This window comes from Podarcis melisellensis (assembly GCF_964234715.1).
Source record: "Podarcis melisellensis genome assembly, chromosome: 15".
Classification (NCBI taxonomy): domain Eukaryota; kingdom Metazoa; phylum Chordata; class Lepidosauria; order Squamata; family Lacertidae; genus Podarcis; species Podarcis melisellensis.
This window is the reverse complement of record NC_138532.1, coordinates 11541659-11563309: the sequence shown is the minus strand read 5'-3', so window position 1 is coordinate 11563309 and position 21651 is coordinate 11541659. Positions and strand designations below refer to the sequence as shown.

The following is a 21651-nucleotide window of genomic DNA, read 5'->3' as shown; positions in this document are numbered from 1 at the left end:
TCCCGGTGCATAAATCAGAACAGCTGCTCAATAAAGAACACACATGGCCTAACCTCCATATAAGCTGTATGTGAGCAAATCAGGAAGACTGCTGAGAAAACTGGTGATCTGGAGGAGCCCTGTATATATCATTCTGCATTTCCCTTTGGATTTGTCACTAGATGGAGCCAGAGTAGGGGAAAACAGAGGACTGGGACCCTGTTCTACAGTTCTGTTTCCCTTCCCTGCAGGCCTCCCAGCTGCCTGGATTCCTTCCACCGCCACCCTCATAAAAAACCCACAGCGTGAACCCTTGGCTTCTTTCTGAAAAGCCTGGCAAAATAACCCACTTCAGGAAACCACACTATTTTCCTTTAACCCAGATACAGTGGTACCTCGGGTTACAGATGCTTCAGGTTACTGATGCTTCAGGTTACAGACTCCGCTAACCCAGAAATAGTACCTCAGGTTAAGAACTTTGCCTCAGGATGAGAACAGAAATCGCGCGGCGGCATTGGGAGGCCCCATTAGCTAAAGTGGTGCTTCAGGTTAAGAACAGTTTCAGGTTAAGAACGGACCTCCGGAACGAATTAAGTTCTTAACCCAAGGTACCACTGTATAAGAGGTTGGGAAATGGCAGCCTCTGAGCTGAAACCAGCCCACTGAGGAATGCCATTGGATTAGGGCCTTGTTGGATCATGCCAAGAGCCCCTCGAGTCTGGCACTCTGCTCTTACAGTGGCCAAAAAGATGCCCATCAACAGAACCTGTTTGCCTCCCCACCTGCGATTCCCAGGTAAGCACCCAACCCTCAGTTCATTCCTCTCATCCAAGCACCTTCAAACAACCCAGAGCTACAATCCACAGAGCCATTTAACAGATCATCCTTCTTCCCAGGGAACTATGGAGATGCAAAGAGGTTGAGGGAATGTTCTTTCATATGTGGTGGACTTGTAAAAGGGTAAGAGTATTGGGAAATGATCCACAATGAATTCCCAAAAAACCAGAGTCCTTTCTGTTGGGTATAATTCACACAGAAATTCCCAGGTGTCAAAAAAGGTTATTTATGTATGCAACAACTGCAGCCCATGTTTCGTTAGCCCAAAAATGAAAAACGAGCGAGGTCCCAACCAAAGAAGAGTGGCAACTTAAGTGGACAGAATATGCGCAGCTTGCAGACTTAACATATAGAATAAGAAGAACAAGAAGAACATACATTTAGAGAAGATTGGAAAACGTTTATTGAATATATGGGAAATAACTCTGTACAGGTGAAAAAGCTGGCAGCATCAAGATAACTTCAACACTGTAAATAAGTTATGATGGATGTAATAATGGAATACTGAATGGTATAGTTTTTGTAAAATATGCAGGGATTTATGATATGTAAAATGAAACATGGAAAGAGAAGAAGGGAAGTCGCTGATATTTTAAGGATGTAAAAATGAGTATTTAAAATAGTAAAACAGAAAATTTAATAAAAATTATATAGAAAAAGAGAGAGAGAGAATTGTAGCTCGATGAGAATAGGGATTTCTTAACAACTCTCAGCACCCTTAACAAATCAAAGTCCCCAAGATTCTTCGGGGAAAACCATGGCGGTTAAAGTGGTATAATACGGCTTTAAATGTAAGGTGCAGATATGGCCTGTCGTTGGACTCCAACTCCCATCAGCCCCAGGTGGCCTGGCCAGTGGTCAGGGATGATAGGAGCTGGAGTGCAACAACTTCTGAAGACCCACAGGTTCCTCATCCCTGAGCTGTGTGGTAAGGTAAAGGTAAAGGGATCCCTGACCATTAGGTCCAGTCGTGGCAACTCTGGGGTTGCAGCACTCATCCCGCTTTACTGGCCGAGGGAGCCAGCATACAGCTTCCGGGTCATGTGGCCAGCATGATTAAGCCGCTTCTGGCGAACCAGAGCAGTGCATGGAAACATCGTTTACCTTCCCACTGGAGCGGTACCTATTTATCTACTTGCACTTTGATGTGCTTTTGAACTGCTAGGCTGGCAAGAGCAGGGACCGAACAATGGAAGCTCACCCCGTCGCGGGGATTCGAACCACCGACCTTCTGATCGGCAAGTCCTAGGCTCTGTGGTTTAACCCACAGCGTCACCCGCGTCCCGAGCTGTGTGGTATGAAGCACTAATTCCTATGTATGCCTGAGAACACTGTGTACTTTACATTGGTCAATGAGGCTGGTCCCTCTGTAAGAAAATAAAGACAAACAGATCAGACATTTCAGACAGAAACATGGAGAACTGAAGCAATGGAGCATTTCCGTCTCCCTGGACACGCCATCTCTGACCTTAGGGTTGTGAGACTTAAAACAGACCTACTTGACAAATTACAGCAGGAGGCTGCAGAATTAACACATTTAATTAAGTCTCCCAGGGCCTGGACGAGAACTATATGCGATTCTCTCAAACGGGAAGGAAGCAAGGGGAGTCGACTCTTGGGCTTGGCTGCCATGCAAATAGGCTGCAACTTTTATTAAACTTAGGAAGAGCTGGGCCACTTCAAAAAGCAGAGGAATGGTAGACCCTTTTCCCTTTTGACATCCTGTGGGCAGAACAGAAGGGATAGAGTTTCCTCTCGGGAACTAGCCTTGTCTGGCAGCAGTTAGGTTGGCCTGGCACTCTTTTGTTTCCCACAATGCCCTCCATGTGCTGCTCTGGGGCATTGTGGGAAATTTAAAATGGTGGCTTGCTTGCACAGTTGCAACACGTGGGAGGGGGGCTGAATCAATATTCAAAAGCAGGTTAGGAGATTGTGCAGGGGTCAGCAAATTTACCATGCCTTGGGCTGGTGTCTCCAGTGCTGATCGCACGGCGGGCCGGAGTGTGGGGGAGCGGGTGCACATGCTATTTCCGGCACACTTCCAGGTTGGAGGAGCACCAGAGGAGCATGTGCGCAAGCCATTTCTGGTGCTCCTCCAACCTGGAAGTGGGCAGCCACACAGCACAGCGCTGGTAAGAGTGGGCAGCGGCAGCGGGCGTCACCGCAGGCTGGATATATGAGTCCCTCGGGCCTTATCTGGCCCGCGTGCCTTAGTTTGGGGACCCCTGAGATAGTGGCTGCCCAAGTCACCCGGAGAGTTTTCTGAGTACAGATGTCAGCCTGGATCTTACCTAGCCTAGTCCAATGCTCCATGGATTACAAATGTTGTGCCCTCTGGATGTTGTTGGACTGTAACTCCCATCATTCCTGAGCCCTGGCCACATTGGTGGGGTGCTGATGGGCACTGGAGTCCAACATCCAGAGGGTACCATATTAGCTTCTCCTGAAATGTCCACAATATGGGCCAACCTATTGCCTATTGATTTACGTACCCCATTTTGAAACCATCTAAGCTAGTAGTTGTCAATGACACCCTGCAATAGTAAATTCTGTACATTACTTGATCGCCTGCCGAATTAGGCATGTTTAAATATATTGGGTGGTATCCAGGGTTAGTCATATTCAGAGTGGGTCCACTGAAATCAATGGGCATTGCTTGCTTTGGTTCATTGAGAGCTTAGTTGGATACAAACCATGGATTTAGATTAACTTAAATTGCACTTGCCTTGGTACTGAATTAGTACTAATGTACTTTTATTAATATGGGTTATTTGCTGCTTTCCCCCCCCATTTAGGAGCCAAGCTCATACTTTTCAGCCTCTTCTCTGCAGAAATGAAATCACAGCCTTATTACTTTATCATCATGAGGATTGTGATTTCTGCCTATAAGATTCCCCTGCTTCCTGCAAAAGATGAAATCAAGAGAACTGGCAACTTTGTATTTTGCAATTTCTTGCCACCTCCCCAGCTTTTTACGGGTTTCCAAATGGGCTGTTGCCAATTAATATGTGATATGGAAACACTGGCAATCTATTTCAGGAAGCTCTCCCTGCTATTTGCTGGGTTTTAAAGTATTCCTTAGCTGGCCAATTACTTTTCTACTTATTTCTCTTGTTAAAAATGAGGTTCAGCTATTTTAGAATTATTCTAAGGTGTATTAAAAAAAATAAAAATCCACTCCCGGGGCAAGCACCTTTAATGAAGTTAGAAAATGTATCTACACTCTTGTTAGAAAGAGCCCTTTGCCATCTCACATAGCTCTTTCGTTAGGAGAAAAAGGGGGCTGTTCTCCCATTTCAAGTTTAATTTTTTAGGCCAAATGAAAATTATTCTGCAGCTAGTGCCAGAAAAAAATGGGAGATCTTAGTCCAAGGAAAATTAGAATGGCCTGAGGAAGGTGGTGGAGCAAGAACTAAGACGATAAGTTGAAGCAATGAGTCTGTTTAATATCCAAAAGTTATAGAACTATAGAACTACTAGCCTCAAGTGTGTGTGTGTGTGTGTGTGTGTGTGTGTGTGTGTGTGTGTGTGTGTAAAGGATAAGGACCCTACTATGGTTCACCAGTTCCAAATCTGGGTTACGTGCATTCCACAACACACATCTGCAATTGCACAAGGCAAATATAAAATATGATACTAGGTGCAGAATTATGGTCCTGGAAGCCTGGTTTCCATTTCGTTTCTTTCCCATCAACTGCTGTCTGAATTTTTATCTGTACTGGAGATGCCAGAGTTTGAACACAGGACCATCTGCCATCTGATTAATTTCATTAACAAAGCTTGATTGTAAAACTCTTATACCAGTTTATACAAAGAATAAACTAATAAAACTATTGATACAAACCTTTTTTAAAAAAACTATTTAAAATATTTAAAAAATTGATAGACTAAAAACAGATTAAAACACACATCAGTATTCTACATATCTGGGCAGGCTTGCCTGAACAAAAATGCATTAAGCGGGCACCGAAAAGAGTACGGTGACGGTACTTGCCTGGTGTCAATAGGCAGGGAGTTCCACAGGGGCTGGGACACTAAAAGATCAATTTCATACAAATGCAAATCAAATATTATGTGGTACCTCTAACACAGCCAGTTCCATAGATCGAAGTTGTCATGAGCTTTTTTTCTGGGGGGACGCATACCCCTAAACATTTTTGTGAATCTTTGTACTTTTGTCCACTTACTGTATTTATTTTTCCCAATTTGAACTATAAAATGAGTCAAAATGAGAGTACCCCTACACATTTTTTTAGGGGGGGGAGCACTGGTCAGAACCAACCATCTATTTGGCAAAGGAGATCTTTGCAAACCGCGTGGCATCCAAGGATATCTAGATCAGAGAACCACCACTTAAGAACAGAGAGAATTTATACACAAAATATGATTTGGCACCCTAAGCAGTCCTGGGCATGGATTCTAATTGTAATCCCCACCATGTGTGGGATTTTTAAAAGATGCAAGTAATAAAGAGTAATATAATTATGTGACCCATGAAATCAATTTGAAACTCCGGACTTTGTGTGAGCATAAACAAGATCTCCAACTCATCCATTCAGACATTACGTTTTCCCCTTTCTGTGTGTGCAGGCAGATGTGAAATGACTCCCAGGCTCAGGTTTTTGTTTTTTTTAATGCACCATGAGGTTCAGCCCCAAGAGAGGCATTAAATCAGATATGGGCTTCTCTGTACTTTTTTTTTTTTAAAGGGGTGGACAACAATAATTTGGTGACTAAGAAAAATGATCTGTTTCCTTTTTGTCCTCCTGGAACAACTCAGCCCAGCCACTTCTCAGAGGGACTCATTAGCATCTCTCACCTGTGTCAGGAAGGAGGGGGTAGACAATAAATAAGCCCTTGGGGATCCATTAAATTAAAAGCACTAAATACAGAAGTTACCACAAAGAAATACACAGGCATAGTTTCTTTGACTACAGCATAGAGGGAAACAGAAACTGGTTAAAAGTCAAATCGGAATTTAATGTGAAAAAATGTCTCTTTATTTAATAAGTTGTCCTAGCTAAAAAGCAGCTACTAATACTATAGTTGACATGGACCAGAATCAATACAGCCAACCTATACTGCTACTGCTATGTAAACACACCTTATAAACATATTTTGCAAGGGAGGTGAACTGAAGGGGGGGACAGGGACGACCACAACATGAAGAGCAGGCTTAGAACTTGCATTACATTTAACTGTATTTACAAAATTTGCAATCTCTCTTCTACTGAAAAGCTCAGGATGTCATACAACATGATATTAGTAACAAAATTATACATACACACATATATTTAAAAATTAACAGAACATTTTGATCGCAGCAATTTAAGTTTGCTTTCCTTTTGTTAAAGAAAAGTATTGCTCCCCAAGGACAAAGTGGCACCAGCGACTGGCAGCTTGTCTTCTTAAGAAGTGGTTCGCAAGGGCTTGGCATACACTGGTTGCAGTACATAGTGAACCAAAACCATGAAGAGGCACCCAATGATGACCACACAGAGAAGGGACAGCAGGGCGAAGCGGCCGATAAAGAAGGTGTCGACAATCTGAGAAGACAAATTGCACAAGTGACAGCTGAGCATATCAATGACAGCAGACTTACTTGTTTTTCTTCTCCTTTGAGTAATAATAATAATAATTTATTTATACCCCACCCATCTGGCTGGGTTTCCCACTCTGAGCGGCTCCCAGCAGAATATTAAAAATAGAATCAGCAGAATATTAAAAATAGAATCAAACATTAAAAACTTCCCTAAACAGGGCTGTCTTCAGATGTCTTCTAAAAGTCAGACAGTTGTTTATTTCCAACTCTAGAAATCTAAGATAATATGGCTGGCTGGACATCAGATAAAGGCCAGACAGGCTGAAGTTCTTGGTGTATGGAGGCAGTGAAGGGTTGCATTAAAGGCACAGAAGGCCTAATTTGAAAAATGCTGCATAGATGTGCAATTAGATGGTTCTATTTCATCATCATCATCATCATCATTTATTTATTTATACCCCACCCATCTGGCTGGGTTTCCCCAGCCACTCTGGACAGCTCCCAACAGAATATTAAAAACAAGATAAAACATCAAGCATTAAAAACTTCCCTAAACAGGGCTGCCTTCAGATGTCTTCTAAAACTCAGATAGTTGTTTATTTCTTTGACATCTGATGGGAGGGTGTTCCACAGGGCGGGCGCCACTACCGAGAAGGCCCTCTTAAATAAATAAAAGGGGTGCTCACAGATTAAAAAAGCAAGACGAATCTCCTGCGCTCAGGGTTAACATCTAAAAAGACACGACACAAAAGGAAAGTGTATTTGGAGCAGGGAAAGCAAACTCGGGAAATAATTATTTGTTACAAAGCTCTTACACTGAGCAGCTGGAATGGAAAACAGTTCAACGAGAGGAGCCAAGCATTGAGGGTCTCTCAGCAGCGCCAATGAAGTGTCCCTGCACACTTCTTTCCCTGCCTGCCACACAGCCACTGCCAGATGGAATGGCTGATGCATCTCATCCCTTGCTCCCTCTGCCTGGGTGAGCAAACACCGCGGAAAGACTTGAACATCAACCTTTTTGTGCGCCAAGCTCACTGACAGTCTCTCCACTAGGAGGCCTTATTGTGAGAGGCAAGGCAGGAAACCGAGGAAAGGGTTTCTTCATTGGTGATGGAGTGTTTCTGCTCATGGAACTCTCTCCCTAAGAAGGCTTGCTTGGCTCCTAATCTGGTATCTTTTCAGGGCCATCCAAAGACCCATCTTTTAAAGTCCTACACTAGTGGACAAAATTGTGGAAACCTTTTGGGGAAAGTGTTTTTCTGAGGTTTGATGACTGGCTCTCTAACACTCATGCTCATTGGCTACATTCAAATGAAGGAAAGGTACTGCATATCAACCTAAGCAAGTTGTGCTTCTTTTTTCTGGTAATTTGGCTATAACTTTTGATAGAATACAGATAATTGAACAAACTTTGTTGCATTACATTCTTCATTAAATTATCTTTCCAGTGATATATAATTTTATGGTATTACTCCAAAACAAAGTGGTGTTATAAGCCATCAAACCTCGGAAACACGCTTTTCCCAAAAGGTTTCCACAATTTTGGCCACCATTGTATGTATATTTTAAGTACTGCTCTGTTGTTGGCTGTTTTACAGTCAATTTGAATTTTCCTGTCTTGCATTGATTTCATTGTTGATTGTATCCTGAGAGCCATATGCTAAAACTGCAACAACCAGAAGCCAAACATTGCAATGCCTTGCCAACTTCAAGAAGGAGACGATAGGTGAAATTCAACGTCTCAGGATAAAAAATCAAGAAAGAGTTAAAGAGAAACCACAGCAACAAAAAGAATTAGCAGCATATACTGTAGCTTTGGCCTCCGGTCAGAGGACTTATCCCAGCAAATTCAACAAATTGTATTTCGTATCAAATATATTCTCATGCAAGAGTGAATTCAATTCTTGTTTACAGTTTAAAAAAAAGCTGCTGGAATGAATAAATGCACAAATTAAAAGTCTCTGAGTTTTCCTTCCATGCTCATTAAGGCTTGAATTATTTGCAAGCCATGGGTCCGGGTGGCTTGTGCTCTGTCTGCCCCACGGTTGCCCCCCTGCCCTTGCAGTGAAAACTGAACTCCGGTAAGTTAAAGCTGACAGTTTGCCCTACAAATATAAGTAGAGATGCATGCTAGAACAAGAGAGGAGGAATGAGGTTAAAGCTGCCATATAAGAACCCCTGAACAGCCTGGGAAAAAAATAAAATAAAAAGAAGACTTTGGTAGTGAGGCACCCCACCCCACCGGTAAGAGACGGGTTCCCACACCCTCTTCCCAGCTCCTGGGACTGCTCTACACTCTGCTTACAGCAAAGGTGAGTTTCATGAAACAGCATTAACACAAGTTTGACCTCGGCTCCGCTACAGAACAAGTCTCCTGTGGGTGACATGTTTGCTCGCTCAACACACTGCACTTTTTAATTAGCCAATTAGCAGGCTTTGGGTGCCGAAAGCTCAGGGCATGTATTATTGATACCATATTGTGCTGGGCTGCTGCCGAGGTGAGTCCTAGAGATCCTCGGAATGGACTCTTTTGCGGTGCAGGAGTGTCTCTCAGAGAGAGACTGCACTGCTAAGTCCAGCTTCCACAGTTTCTCCTGATCCTGCTGTGATTCTATAGAGGAAAAGAACAATATGGAGGGTAGAGAGTGGTAGCTGAAATAAGGCCAGGACTGAAAATTCAGATATACAGGGACAGATTTGCTTTGACACCAGGCTTAACCTAGTAATGGGTTCCAAAACAGAAGGAATACCGTACTGGCCTGAATACAAGCCTCACTTTTTTCCCCCAAACTCTGACCATGAAAAGTTGAAGTGTGGTAAGCCACCTTACATTTGCAACCTTACAAAAATGGGCTTTTACAATATCGCTGCTGAAACAGACATACGGTAAAACGGAACAGGTGTGAGTGCCTGCGAAATTTTAATGGAGCGACTTATATTCGGGTGTGGCTTATATTCAGGCCAATACGGTACTACTTTGCAAGACTCTACACTCAGAGCAGACGACTGACTGGCCCTTGCTGACACCTGCTAGGTATAAATATATCCATGAAACAGGGCATTAGCTGCTCCGCTTCTTAGGACATGCAGCCTTCTTCGCTGGATCGACTGCTCTTTCTTCATTGCTTCTCCTTGCCTTTTTGCACCACCTCCATCACCAAGGCCAGAACATACTTGTGATATCACTTGTTGCCAGCTCCATATGTACAGCAGACTCCTGTTCATTTCCAACATAGACTTGTTACCTGCTGAACTCTACTGCTACAGTCCCCCTTGGCTCCTAGAGGTCTCAAACCCATGGCACCTTTCCCATCTCTTAAGAAGCTAGGATGTCTCATATTGAACCAGTCTCCAACAGGCACTTCTTGGTGCCCTACTTAGCTCCTATGCCACCAGCAGTCTGCTCCTTCAGGACACAAGGCAGATCTGCCTTTGTGGATCAAGGGTGCCCTGAGCATCTTGTAGCCACACAAGAGCTTGGTGCAGTTCTGCCATTATTAATTATTACTGCAAGAAGCAAAGTTACAAGGAACCAGGCAGAGGGCCTTCCCGGCAGTGGCGCCCGCCCTGTGGAATCCCTTGAGATGTCAAGGAGATAAAGAACTACACAACTTTTAGAAGACATCTGAAGGCAGCCCTGTATTGGGTGGTTTTTAACGTTTGGTGTTTTTATTATGTTTTTAGATATGCTGTGAGCCGCCCAGAGTGGCTGGGGGAACCTAGCCAGATGGGCAAGGTATAAAATCACCACCACCACCACCATCATCAGTGTTAAGCAAAAGTGCATGTACAGGACTGCAAACCAGCATAGGTAGTGGTTTGCTGGTTCAGACCAGGAGACACTGAGGTCAGCATTCTTTGCAAGAATTCCAAGCAACCAAGCGGACCTACCAGGCATTGTTCAGTGGTCCAAAAAGTGGGCACTGGTCTACCTTCTGCCTACCCTTGAGTGAGAAAATAGCAATTCTACTATCCCTAGTTGCTCTCTGGAATGGAGTGGGGTAGAGGGGAAACTTTGCTGTGTGTATATGAGGAAGCTGTGCAACACTCACTCTGTCTTCCTTTCTTTTGCAAATATCACGCGGCATGCATCCAAGAGCACATCAGGGGGTGGGGGAGCACAATCAAGGCAAAGTCTGGATTTGTCACATTTAGTACCTAGTATAAATCTCCTTGCAGCTAAGGAAATGGGAGAAGTTGTATTCTGTCCTTGTCCTAGAAGCACAGACACTACTTAACAGTTGTCCATGACACTCTTGCTGTGGCACATTACATTACATGCTCTGCATGCAGAAAGCCCCAAGTTGAATCTCAGGCATCTCCAGGTAGGACCATCTGGAACCCTGGGGAGCCACTGCCAGTCCATGTTGACAGTAACTCGCTTGAAGGACTCAGTACAGGGCAAATCCCTATTTTCCCATGTAATCACATTCTAGGCAGCACTCCAAATTGCAGTGACCCAGTTGGCAAGGGAAAATGCAATTCCACCCCCAACAGACGCTTTGGGGTCCGAGAAATGAGGTTTTAATTCTTTGTAACAAGGGTGCATGTGCTATAAACTGAAATTGCAGACAATAAAGTTCTTCAGAAGAAGAAAGAAAGATACAGCTGTCCTAAGTAAGTCTAGGTGATTTCCCCTGCTGTTGGAGTGTGGCGGCAGCGGGGCCTTGTAGAGGAATGCAGTCAGGAAGGAGCCTTTGCGCCAGAGAGCTCAAAACATTCCCAGTGTCTCTAGGAGATGAAGACAGGAGAAGGACTATGTAATGAATGTGGAGTTTAAATAATTAGGACCAGGAAACCTTTGGGAAGAGGGAGAATTTCCTCCGAAGCTGATCCATGAGGGAGCCAAACTGCTGGTAATGGAAATTCAGACCGGGGGTGGGGGGGAGGTTGTTAATCTTGCAGCAGGGGAAAGCCTTGAGAAGGAACATTTGATTATCGGTGAAATCTGCTGGAGGCAGCAGCTGTGCTAGTGAAAGTGGGGGTTTGGGGGGAAAGCGGGTAGGATTACTGTTGCCTCTGGAGAAAGGGCACCCGGAGGTGGGATAAGCACTCTAATAGCAGCCAAGTGTCAGCACCAAGATAATTAAAAAAGAGCTTCCAGGATCAAAGATGATGTGATCATCACAATTAAAATCCGCATCTTCATTGCCAGCCATTTATTCAGCGGTCTTCTTAACAGACTGTCAGTCTGTTAAATCAAAAGATTTAACTCTGAAGCAACAAAAAACTCCACCGTGAATAACTTTTCTCTTTCTCTTTTTAAATTTAGGGCAATGTAGAGAAATGGGTTGAGGGTTCAAGGCTTCTGAAAAAGAGGACACGGAGAAGAATCCAGTAACTCTCTGGATCAAATAGTTTGGCCTTCTGCTTGTAGTGTGTAACAGCACAGATTTATGCATCTCACTGCAGCTTTTATCGTTCCACCTTCCAGGCTACAAATCCTTGCAAAGTGACTTACAAGTAACAAAGATTTATACCCTGCTTTTCCCTTTCAATAGAAGTGCTTGAAGGGCTTTCCAAAAATGCAAACGCAAGCACAAATTTAACAACAATCCATCATTAAAACACAATTGCCAGGCTGAAATTAACATCAAAGACCTAGCAGACAAAGAGCCAAAACTAACCATCAATACATTAAAATTAAGCAACAACAGAAATCAAAAGCGTCTTGTTGTTACAGGTGGAACAAAAATAGAAGGGAAAAGTAACCTTTTGGGCAGGGTATCACCCCGAGAAAGCTCCACTGGATGCTGGAGACTGTTGGAGGCAAACAGGTAGGACGCAGTAATATCAGAGCACAATAATCAGGCAAGGAGGCAGGCAGAAGAGGGAGGAATAACAGGGAATGTGGCATTGGTGACCATGGGGTCACAGTGGAAAGTTTGCTGAATATATACAAGCTTTCAACCTATGCAGGTTTCTTAGTCAGAACATAGGCAATCTCAGTTAAGAGCAAAGACAACCATTAATGGAAGCTTGCATAAGATTTGGCAGGTAGAGAAGAAGTAGAACTAATCCACACATACATGCCCCTAGCTATGTTGATACAGGATGCCTTTGAATACCAGCTGCTGAGAATCACAAGCTGGGAGAGTACTGTTTGTGTCTTCCTTGTGGGCTACCCAAAGGCACCTGGCTGGGTGCTGGGCTAGGTGGGCCTTTGGCCTGACCCAGCAGGGCTCTTTTTATTTTTATGGTGAGGACAACTGGCTTAAATGGCTTTGAAGAGAGGATGAAACAAATCTACATAGGACACTTCCATTGATTTAGCCACAATGACTAAATGAAACACCTGTGTTCAGAGGCCATGTGCCTCTGATTACCATTTGAGGTGGGGGGAAAGAGTAGGGAGGGCGATTGTCTTTATGCTCTGCTTCTGGGCTTTCCAGAATCACTGTGGGGAACAGGACATTGGATTAGATGGACCTTTGCTCTAATCTTAAAACTTTTCTCTGCAATGAGATGTGGTGGAGCAGAAGTTAAAACAGTTATGCGAGGAGCTGTCAGGAAAACAAGTTGAACAAGTTGAAGAGGGAAAGCTGGACTGTGTATAAATGATCAAACCCTTGTTTAATAAGCTGGGATATGCATGAACTTCTTGCAGTCGCATGCAGTCCCTTCCGACAAGCAGGGAAACACCAGGAAGTCACAGTTAACCATAGTTTCCTGTTACATGCAAACCATGAAAATATGGTCACTGGCTTTCAAAGAAGCCAAGCTACACAGCCATGGTTTAAAGCTGGCTTCTGTACAATCTGGGATTTGTAAGCCAAGGTATAGTTTAACTGTGGCTTCTTGGCTTGTTTCCTGCTACGTGCAAAGGGAGGAGTGACGGGGCTGAATATTCAGCCCAAGAACTCTCAGACAGATCCCTTCCATTTCTTTCCCATGTGTGCACATACTTGATTTCCTAATTTAGGAACTAAAAACAGCTTTTTTTGTTTTCTCTATTGTTGACTTCCACTAGGAGTTGGAAGTCCCTGCTGATCTGCTGCAAGTTACTCAGAGATCTACCAATTGATCCTGATCTACCTTCTTCCAACTACTGCTGGATATCAGAAAAATGAAAAAGGAGCAGAAAGAGGTACCAGATAGCTTCCTCAATATTTTAACAAGCAGTCGCAACCAGAGTTTCCTGCTAATATGCAATAAACCTGGTTACAGACAAGTATGCCCATGTGCTGATGAACGCAAAGCCAGGCATCTTCTATGCACCTTCTAGTGAAGCAACCTATTTCTCTTGCAAATGACCCAGAGTGGAAACAGATTCACTTTGCAAACAAACCTCAGTGTAAAAGCATTTCCCCTCAGGCTGCTATAATGCACCTAATAGGGTGACGGGTAAATAGTGCAAACATTCCATTCCAGGGTCATCTTGCTAGCTCAAACACTTTAAAAAAAAAAAAGATTTTCTCCACTCCAACGTCTGAAGACAAAATTAGCCCCCAACCAAGATTCAATAGTGGACTGTCTAGACAAAAAACTCACTCCCTACTTTGGAATTAAGAGTCCTCTGACATGAAGCGGATTGCAGAAACTTAAGGTGCTGCCTTACACCAGATCAGACTATTTGCCCTCCTCTGACTGGTACTCTCCAGGATCTTGGGCAGGGTCCATCTCATCACCTGCTCATCATCTGCACTGTTTTTACCTAGAGATGCCATGGATTGAACCTAGGTCTGGTCCATGAAACCTTCCCCACCAACTGCTCTCTTCTTTTTGTGCTTCACAGCAAGGAAGGAACTCCTTTTCTCCATGGGCAGATGGCAGCATTCCTAAGCTGAATGAAGAGAAAGAAATCGCTCTCTTTCCTTGCAAGCAGACTGCTTTGCTTCTATGCCACACACTGAGAAATGGAGTCCCTTTCTCAGCGCATAGCAAAGAAATGCTCTCCTGCTCTTTCTCCCTCATTCCAGCATCTAGGCCTTGCTTTTTGTGGTTCTGCGTGCACTAAAGGTGTGGGATTGTACAAACTCTTGGCTCTTGCCCTGTCCAGTTCTGGAAAGAGTCATTGACAGCTTCCCATTGGGGTAATGTAGTTCTTGGCTTGAATAAGGATCCAAAACCCATTTCTGCATGTGCTTTACTACTAAGCTACTATTTCTTCCCTACGCTGGAGATACCAGCAATTGAACCAGGGAACTTCTGCATTCAAAGGACATGCCCTGCACCTGAACTATAACCCCTCCCACTATCTAGAGATCTTACTCTTTCAACTGGGTAAAAGGAAGCAGAGTGCAGACGGACAAAAGAAAATGTACGTAAATGATAACAGTGGCAAAGTGGAGGCGAAATGTTGATGCATATTGTAAATTAAGCCATTGATTAATCTCAGGCAACAAACCGCAATGCTTTTTATACAGATTGATTTTTCCTTCTGTGCATCACTATATCACACATAACACCATTGTCTTTTAGAGGTACATTATGAAGCGCACCCACACTGCAATATTTTCTATGAAACATTAGTTGAATGCATTTTGATTGTCCTTCATTTATCTCCATTACACCTAATGGTAATTATGGCTCTTATATTGGCACTGCAACCTCCCTCAATCTCCAGCTAGTGGGAGATTGCAATGGGAAGCCATCTTTCTTGTTTGGGAGATGCAAACCCTGAAGAGGCCCGGTTCACATTTCTCTGGCATGTAGGGCCTTAACATAGTGAACTGCTGAAGCAAGGGCACTCCTGCACCCATAACTAAGGAGGCATCCAAGGCCATGACCACGTGATCCATATGCACCTGACGTACCTTCCTTGTACCAGCATGTACCAAATAAAAATGTCTGCAGGGGCACACACAAATTTCCATGTATGGACAAAGATAGGAAGTCTGTGGCATCTGCAAATAAGCCTGCCTGCATGATTGGGGGGGGGGGTTGGGGGCTGCATGAACCAACATCTGAAATGGTTTTCTTCTTTCCCCTTCCTACCTACCTAATGCCATCAATCAAATGAAGAGATCAAGGGGCTCTCCAGAAGTCCTCTTCATTGTGCATTCATGATGATTTGTATTAATGTATCGGTATGGTTATATGTCATTTTGTTTCCAATACAGTATTCTCCTGGCCTGGGTAGTCAGGTGATACAAAGGCCTTCAGAAAGGCCTGTATTTGAAAGCACGGCACTTACATCGCAACCTTCCTTGTCTTGAAGAGGAAGGCCCCATTTCAGCTAGTGAGAATCCTCAAGTTACACACACACACAGCCACTTTTCAACTAAAAGGGGTTGTGTTTGTTTGTTTGTTGGCTTTGGGAATGGGAAGGGTCAAAGGGACAGAGATCCTGCTGCTAAATCAGGCTGTTTGAGAGATGTAATTAAACACTAACCACCACCACCCCACCCTCAAGACTTTCTTTCATTTTTAATGGTTGACAAGAAAACTGTTTTCACAGGCCCCATCTGTATTGTCTTCTATTTCAGTATTTCACTTTTTTTTCCGTGGGTTTATTGTTTGTCGGGTGGAGTTGGTTTTTACTAGAGACTGTAAGCTGCTCTGGGAAGAAAGTTCCTCAAAATGCAGGGCTATAAATTTCTGAATGAGTGAATGAATGAATCCTGCTAACTTTGCTCAGTCTGGACAATTAGCTACTAAGGCATGCCAGCTGGTTCTCTTCACTTCCAAACTTACTGGCTCCCACCTGACCTCTAAGCTTGTCTTCAGAGCGTGATGAGAAGGGAGAGTCTTTTCAGTCGTGGCTCCTCAACTGTGGAATGCTCTCCCCACTGAGTTCCATCTAGCACCTTCCCTTACATCCTTTCAGTACAGTACTAGTGAAAGGCTTCCCATTCCCTGCCTTCCTATGGCTCGTGGGGTGGTGGGGCTGTTTTTGATTATTGAATGAAAACATTTAATGTTTTATTCCCCCCCAGCTATGGTATAATGCATTTATGTTTATGTATTTAAATGTAAGCTGACTGGAGACCTTCTAGGTAGAATGAGATTAATAAGTCAAATAACTAAATAGGTGCCTGCTCTTAGCCTGAACACCTGACTCCCAAATACCAATCGTGGCCTTACGTCATCTTGTAGCCCTTTCGTGGCAGCATGCTGAGTTCTCTTATCCCTTTCCCAACGATGACTCACTCAACCTGGCGGCATTTGGTTTCCCTTGGGAAATGTTCAATTAGCCAACCCCTTGTGCTGATGCAAATTCACTGGGACTATACTTGGTGCTAGAACTTGGCCCTCTTGAAATCTGTGTTGGCTTATAAACAGCACGTATTTGAAACCGTTAGTATGAAATGTTACAGATTTGTGGAGGGCGAGCTTCTCAATAACTTTACCTTAATTTCTGTAGCCGGTGTAGGCAACTCGCTGGCACGAGGGAAAAGCAACAGAACCAACGTGATCATCACAGCAGCTAAGAAAACCACAATGACAGAGAACCTGGAGAGAGAGGAGAAACCACAGGAATCACTAGCTAATCCTAGCCACACTTTCTTAGAAGAAGATTTACCGGTAAATAAACCCACATAGAGTTGCTCCATGTCACTACCTGGACACACACTCCTTTAAATGCACCAATAGGGCAGAGCAGAAAGCAACCAGGGCAGTTCCCACCCTTTACCTTCCTGGTCATAGAATCCGCTCATTCCCTTGTCTGCTACCAGGAAGCAAGAACCCAGGAATCTAGATGGTGAAAGTGGTGAGAACAGGTAGAAGGGAGCTATGGCTGCCTTCTCTCCCACTGACCCAGGAAATTTAACAGACTATGCCAGGCATCCAGGTGTGAAGACCTGCACAGGATTTGGCTTCCAGTATGCTAGCATCTTCTGCTGTTTGCAAGCACCTCAGCTCCTCCTTGCATCACAGTGGACAATAGAACCTCCCAGAGCAGCCCCAAATGGACGAATCTTTAGCAAAGAGTGACATTCAATGCACTCATTTCATTAGTGCAAGGATTTATGTTTGCACAGCAGAACTCCACCCCCCTTCCCTCTCCAAATCTGTCTAGAGGATTGAGGGAACCCCAATAACAGATTTTGGGTTGGGGCGGGCGGGAAGTCCCATTCTCCACAAGTGTAAATCTTTGCTAATGGAATAAGCAACTTAGTGCTACATTGGATACAGCCCAAAATGTTTAATGACTGTAACTTTAGGGTGCAATTTTTCAAGAATCAATGCAATGACACCAGTGAAAAGTGCACTATGAATATACCAGGACTGGAGTCTACCTCACTACACTACAGGAAGGATCCTCGGAAGGATATGGCCAGTTCTGGAAAAAGTGTATTCTGCAGCCCACATCCTTTTGATGCCAGCTTCCTTTCCTTTTTTTTTTTTAATAGAAAAAGGCTGTGCAATAACTGCCAATATACACCATGTCTTGAGAAGCTAAAAGATGCTCTTATTAGATTAAGTAGAGGATATGTGGCTGCCAATTTTCCTTTGACATTGTTTATTACTTATAGCCTTTGCCAAATAAAAACAACAAAAAATTGACATTAATGTCCACTGCAAAGATAAAATCATAAAATGTCGTCTACATTTTTTTTAAAAGGGGGGGGGCAGAGACATAAGGTGACAATCATATGGCTCCTGTGGGGGGGGGGCATAGGATACAAGATATAGGAAGACCTGATATTGGGTCTTCCCAGCTGCTGAAGAAATAGACACCCTAGCCATACCAAATTTGGGTACCTAGCCAATAGCTGGAGATGAATTAGACAAGCAAAGACTCACTAATTTATCAAATCGTAAGTAAGAAAAGAAAGCCAAGTACACAAGCAAAATGATCAGGTAACCCTTCCTCATTAAAAATGCTATGAATATTTGATTTTACAAATGAAACATTATGCAGTAAAAAGGAAGATATTAAATATCCCAAGTCTTTCCTGAGAATAATTGGATAGAACACGGAGAAGTCTTTCATTTTGTTTTGGTGGTGGCAGGGGATTTAATGAGTCTATTATACTTTTCAAATAATTTCACAATCCACATTTTGAATACTTGGGGTTTTGTTTTTTAAAGGCTGCTCTCCAATTAAATAAATCTTGGCTGGTTAATTATACAAGTTTCAGCGGATTAATTGATTAAATAAAACTTGCAACTTCAGAAAAACATTAGTTCTGAAGGAAAAAAGGATGCTCCTGTTTTACATGATATCATAGCAGGCATCACCCTAGAAAAGGCATTCACTCCTCTGTGAGAAAGATAAGGAAAGTTTCTTCTAAGCTGGTACTTGCTATCTGCAGTTTCCATGAGTACCTGCATTTTTAAAAGATTAGCTGTGACGAATTGGTGCACCTTTTCAGTTGATCAATTTTTATTTTAAAAAAACATCGCCTAAACATTGCTGCCCTGGGTTTTTTTATTTATAAAACCCCATTAATCCGCAGTATTCTCCTCCCCTCTAAACATAGTTGCTTCACTCTAAAAAAAATACATGGAGAAAAATAATAATTCAGAATAGATCAGTAGTAGGCTGGTTAGCACCTCCGATATCTTTTCTGTCCCCTCCAAAAATCAATCAAGGGTCTCTTGTGACAAAGCACTAAAAATCACCACACCTTGAGCTCCCTGGAGTGAAAGGTGGGGAAGCAACATGTAATTAATTAAATGATGGAACCCAACCTTCTTCTGAGGAGGAATGGCTGAAATATTTGCCTGAAATCCATGTGGTTAGCAGTTTCCTCTCCAATTACTTTCCCAGCAGGAGACGGCACCTTACCTAGCGAGTCCAGAAGCTCTGGATAACAACACGCAGAGCAGCAAGGTCAGTACCCAGAGCAGCGCTAAGATAAATACTCCTGGTCCAACTCCAAGAATTGTGCCAGGCATCCTGCAAAGAAAGAAGCACTGCTGAACTTTTTGTTAGCATAGCACCACCTTTCCCATTCATTCCTGGGGGTTTGGTATCTGTGGAAGCTGTGCATTTCAACACCTCTTACAGGGTGGATTTGATTTAAATCAAATCAATTTAAATCACTAGTCAGACTTGATTTAAATCACTAGTCAGTAAGACTTGATTTAAATCTTTTTTTTTTTTTACAGAAAGACTCATTCTTGCTGGTATAATCTTAATATTTACAGCCATATGAAGGTTTCATTTTTGGAATAATATTCAGAGTTGTTTTTACAGTTATATCAAAAATTACTAATTTGGTTATACTAATAGAAATACATAATTATGAAATTATTGTTTATATTTGGACAACTTTTCTGCTGTACTTTATTGGAAGGAGAAAAATAATCATTTCCCTAATAACAATTTACTTAACTAAAACAATATTATAGCATATGTATCCATGTTTGCTAACTGATGTGGTTAAATGATTTTTAAAAACAACAGATTAAGTTTTAGCACACAGAAAAAACTTAAAACAAATCCTTATTTCCTGATGAATAGCCTTAGGACTATAATGTAACTTAAATAGAAAACTATCTTTAGAAAGATTTTTCCTCCAAAAGGATTTTATTTTAAAAATCCGATTTAATTATTTTTTTAAATCATTGATTTTTATCCACCCTGACCTCTTAAGATATTGCAACCCAATATGGCTCTTGAGATCAGGGGGTAAATTTTCATATAAATTTTCATACCATTGGGTGGTTTTTTGAATCAAGATGGCAGAGAGAACCTCTAAGAACTGATTCTTTGGTTTCTTAGAATTCTTGAACAACACCGAGTACAAGGTTGCTAATTTACAATATTTAGAAGCCATCTTTTAAGGGGGAATAACATTGCAAGGCAGTTCCCAAAATAGATTTTAAATACACGTTATGAATCGAAATAAAAAAAAATTAAAAAAATTATCTTAAGAACAATCAGGGTCCCCTGAAAAAAAATATAAGGATGGTGTATCATTACAATTACCGTATTTTTCGCCCTATAGGACACACTTTTCTCCCTCGAAAAATGAAGGGGAAATGTGTGTGCGTCCTATGGGGCGAATGCAGGCTTTGGCTGAAGCTTGGAGAGCGAGAGGGGTCGGTGCGCACCGGGCTCCCTAGGCTTGCGGATAGCAGCCTGCATCCCGATTTTTTTTTCTTTCTTTATTCCCCCCCCCCCCCCAAAAAAAACTAGGTGCGCCCTATGGGCCGAAAAATGCGGTACATGCAACAAGATAATACTACCAATGTATCAATGCAGTGTGTCCAAGTACTGTACATTTTGAATTTCTTTGAATTGTATGATTTTTGAATATATTATATGTAAAATTCTATTTTAAAAACAACATGAACCATAAATAACCATAAAAACAGTATCACGCAGCATAATGTAATTTAAAACCAATTAAGGAAAGCCATGAACATGCCATTCAGATACCAGTACGGCTATTCAATTACAGTGGTACCTCGGGTTAAGTACTTAATTCATTCCGGAGATCCGTTCTTAACCTGAAACTGTTCTTAACCTGAAGCACCACTTTAGCTATCAGGGCCTTCTGCTGCCGCTGTGCCGCCGGAGCACAATTTCTGTTCTCATCCTGAAGCAAAGTTATTAACCCAAGGTACTATTTCTGGGTTAGCGGAGTCTGTAACCTGAAGCGTCTGTAACCTGAAGCGTATGTAACCCAAGGTACCACTGTCCTGGTAAAAAGATCAATAGGAACCCAGGGCTTGTTTAGGGAAAAAAGCAAACTGAAAGAAGTAAGTCTTTACTGCCCATCTGGAAGCTTGTAAAAATGTCTAGCAGAAGGGACAAAATTTTTAAAGGAGGAACATATGGCAACCCTAGACATGGGTTTAAAAAATGATTAAAAATAATGGATATTGAACCAAAAATGTATGTCACTGGCCACAGTCAAGCATGATTGCTGCCCCATAAAATGTGAAACTCCCTTAAGAGAACTCATGGATGAAAACATCGCATTGTCTTTATGCCCAATTTGTGGTTGGCCACTGTATGAAACAGGATCCTGGATGAGATGAAGGTCTGATCTTAGGTTCAGTTCCCAACTTGCAAAATAGAAATATTACAGACTTACTTCACAGTAAGCAAACGCTTCTTCCTCCTCCTTCTGGTGGGGCCTCTTGCGCCTTTCAAAGCAGCAAACTAGGAGCAGAAATGAAACAGATTAAGCTTTCTCCCTTTTGCTGCGTTATGTTTCCATCCCACCTGATCACTAGAAGAACCTGTAACCAAGAGCATGAACTTTCCCTTTTCCTTTTCCAACACATCTGTGATGGCCTGGGATTCAGACTCGGAGGCTGAACTTGAGGAATCCCAGCCTGCACAGGAGTCCCCGCCTCCAGAACCAGCTGAGCCGGGGCTGGGGCTTGAAGCTGAAGGTCCTCACCTGTGCTGGATCCTCAGGTGGAGGCATCAGCTGAGTCTGCTC

At 42.8% G+C, this 21651-nt stretch overlaps 1 protein-coding gene across 1 annotated transcript; it reads right to left on the bottom strand.

Moving 5' to 3' along the window:
- Positions 1 to 6224: 6224 nt before the first annotated feature.
- On the bottom strand, positions 6225 to 21590 carry TMEM218 (transmembrane protein 218; the record flags this gene model as incomplete). The annotated part of the gene is made up of 4 exons (XM_081891232.1): positions 21298 to 21590; positions 19038 to 19148; positions 16651 to 16753; positions 6225 to 6362 (listed from the first exon to the last, which is right to left on the bottom strand). Exons 2-4 carry the CDS (start codon positions 19145 to 19147, stop codon positions 6225 to 6227), a joined length of 351 nt encoding a protein of 116 aa, XP_081747358.1. The 5' UTR covers position 19148; positions 21298 to 21590.
- Between the last annotated feature and the right edge of the window lie 61 nt (positions 21591 to 21651).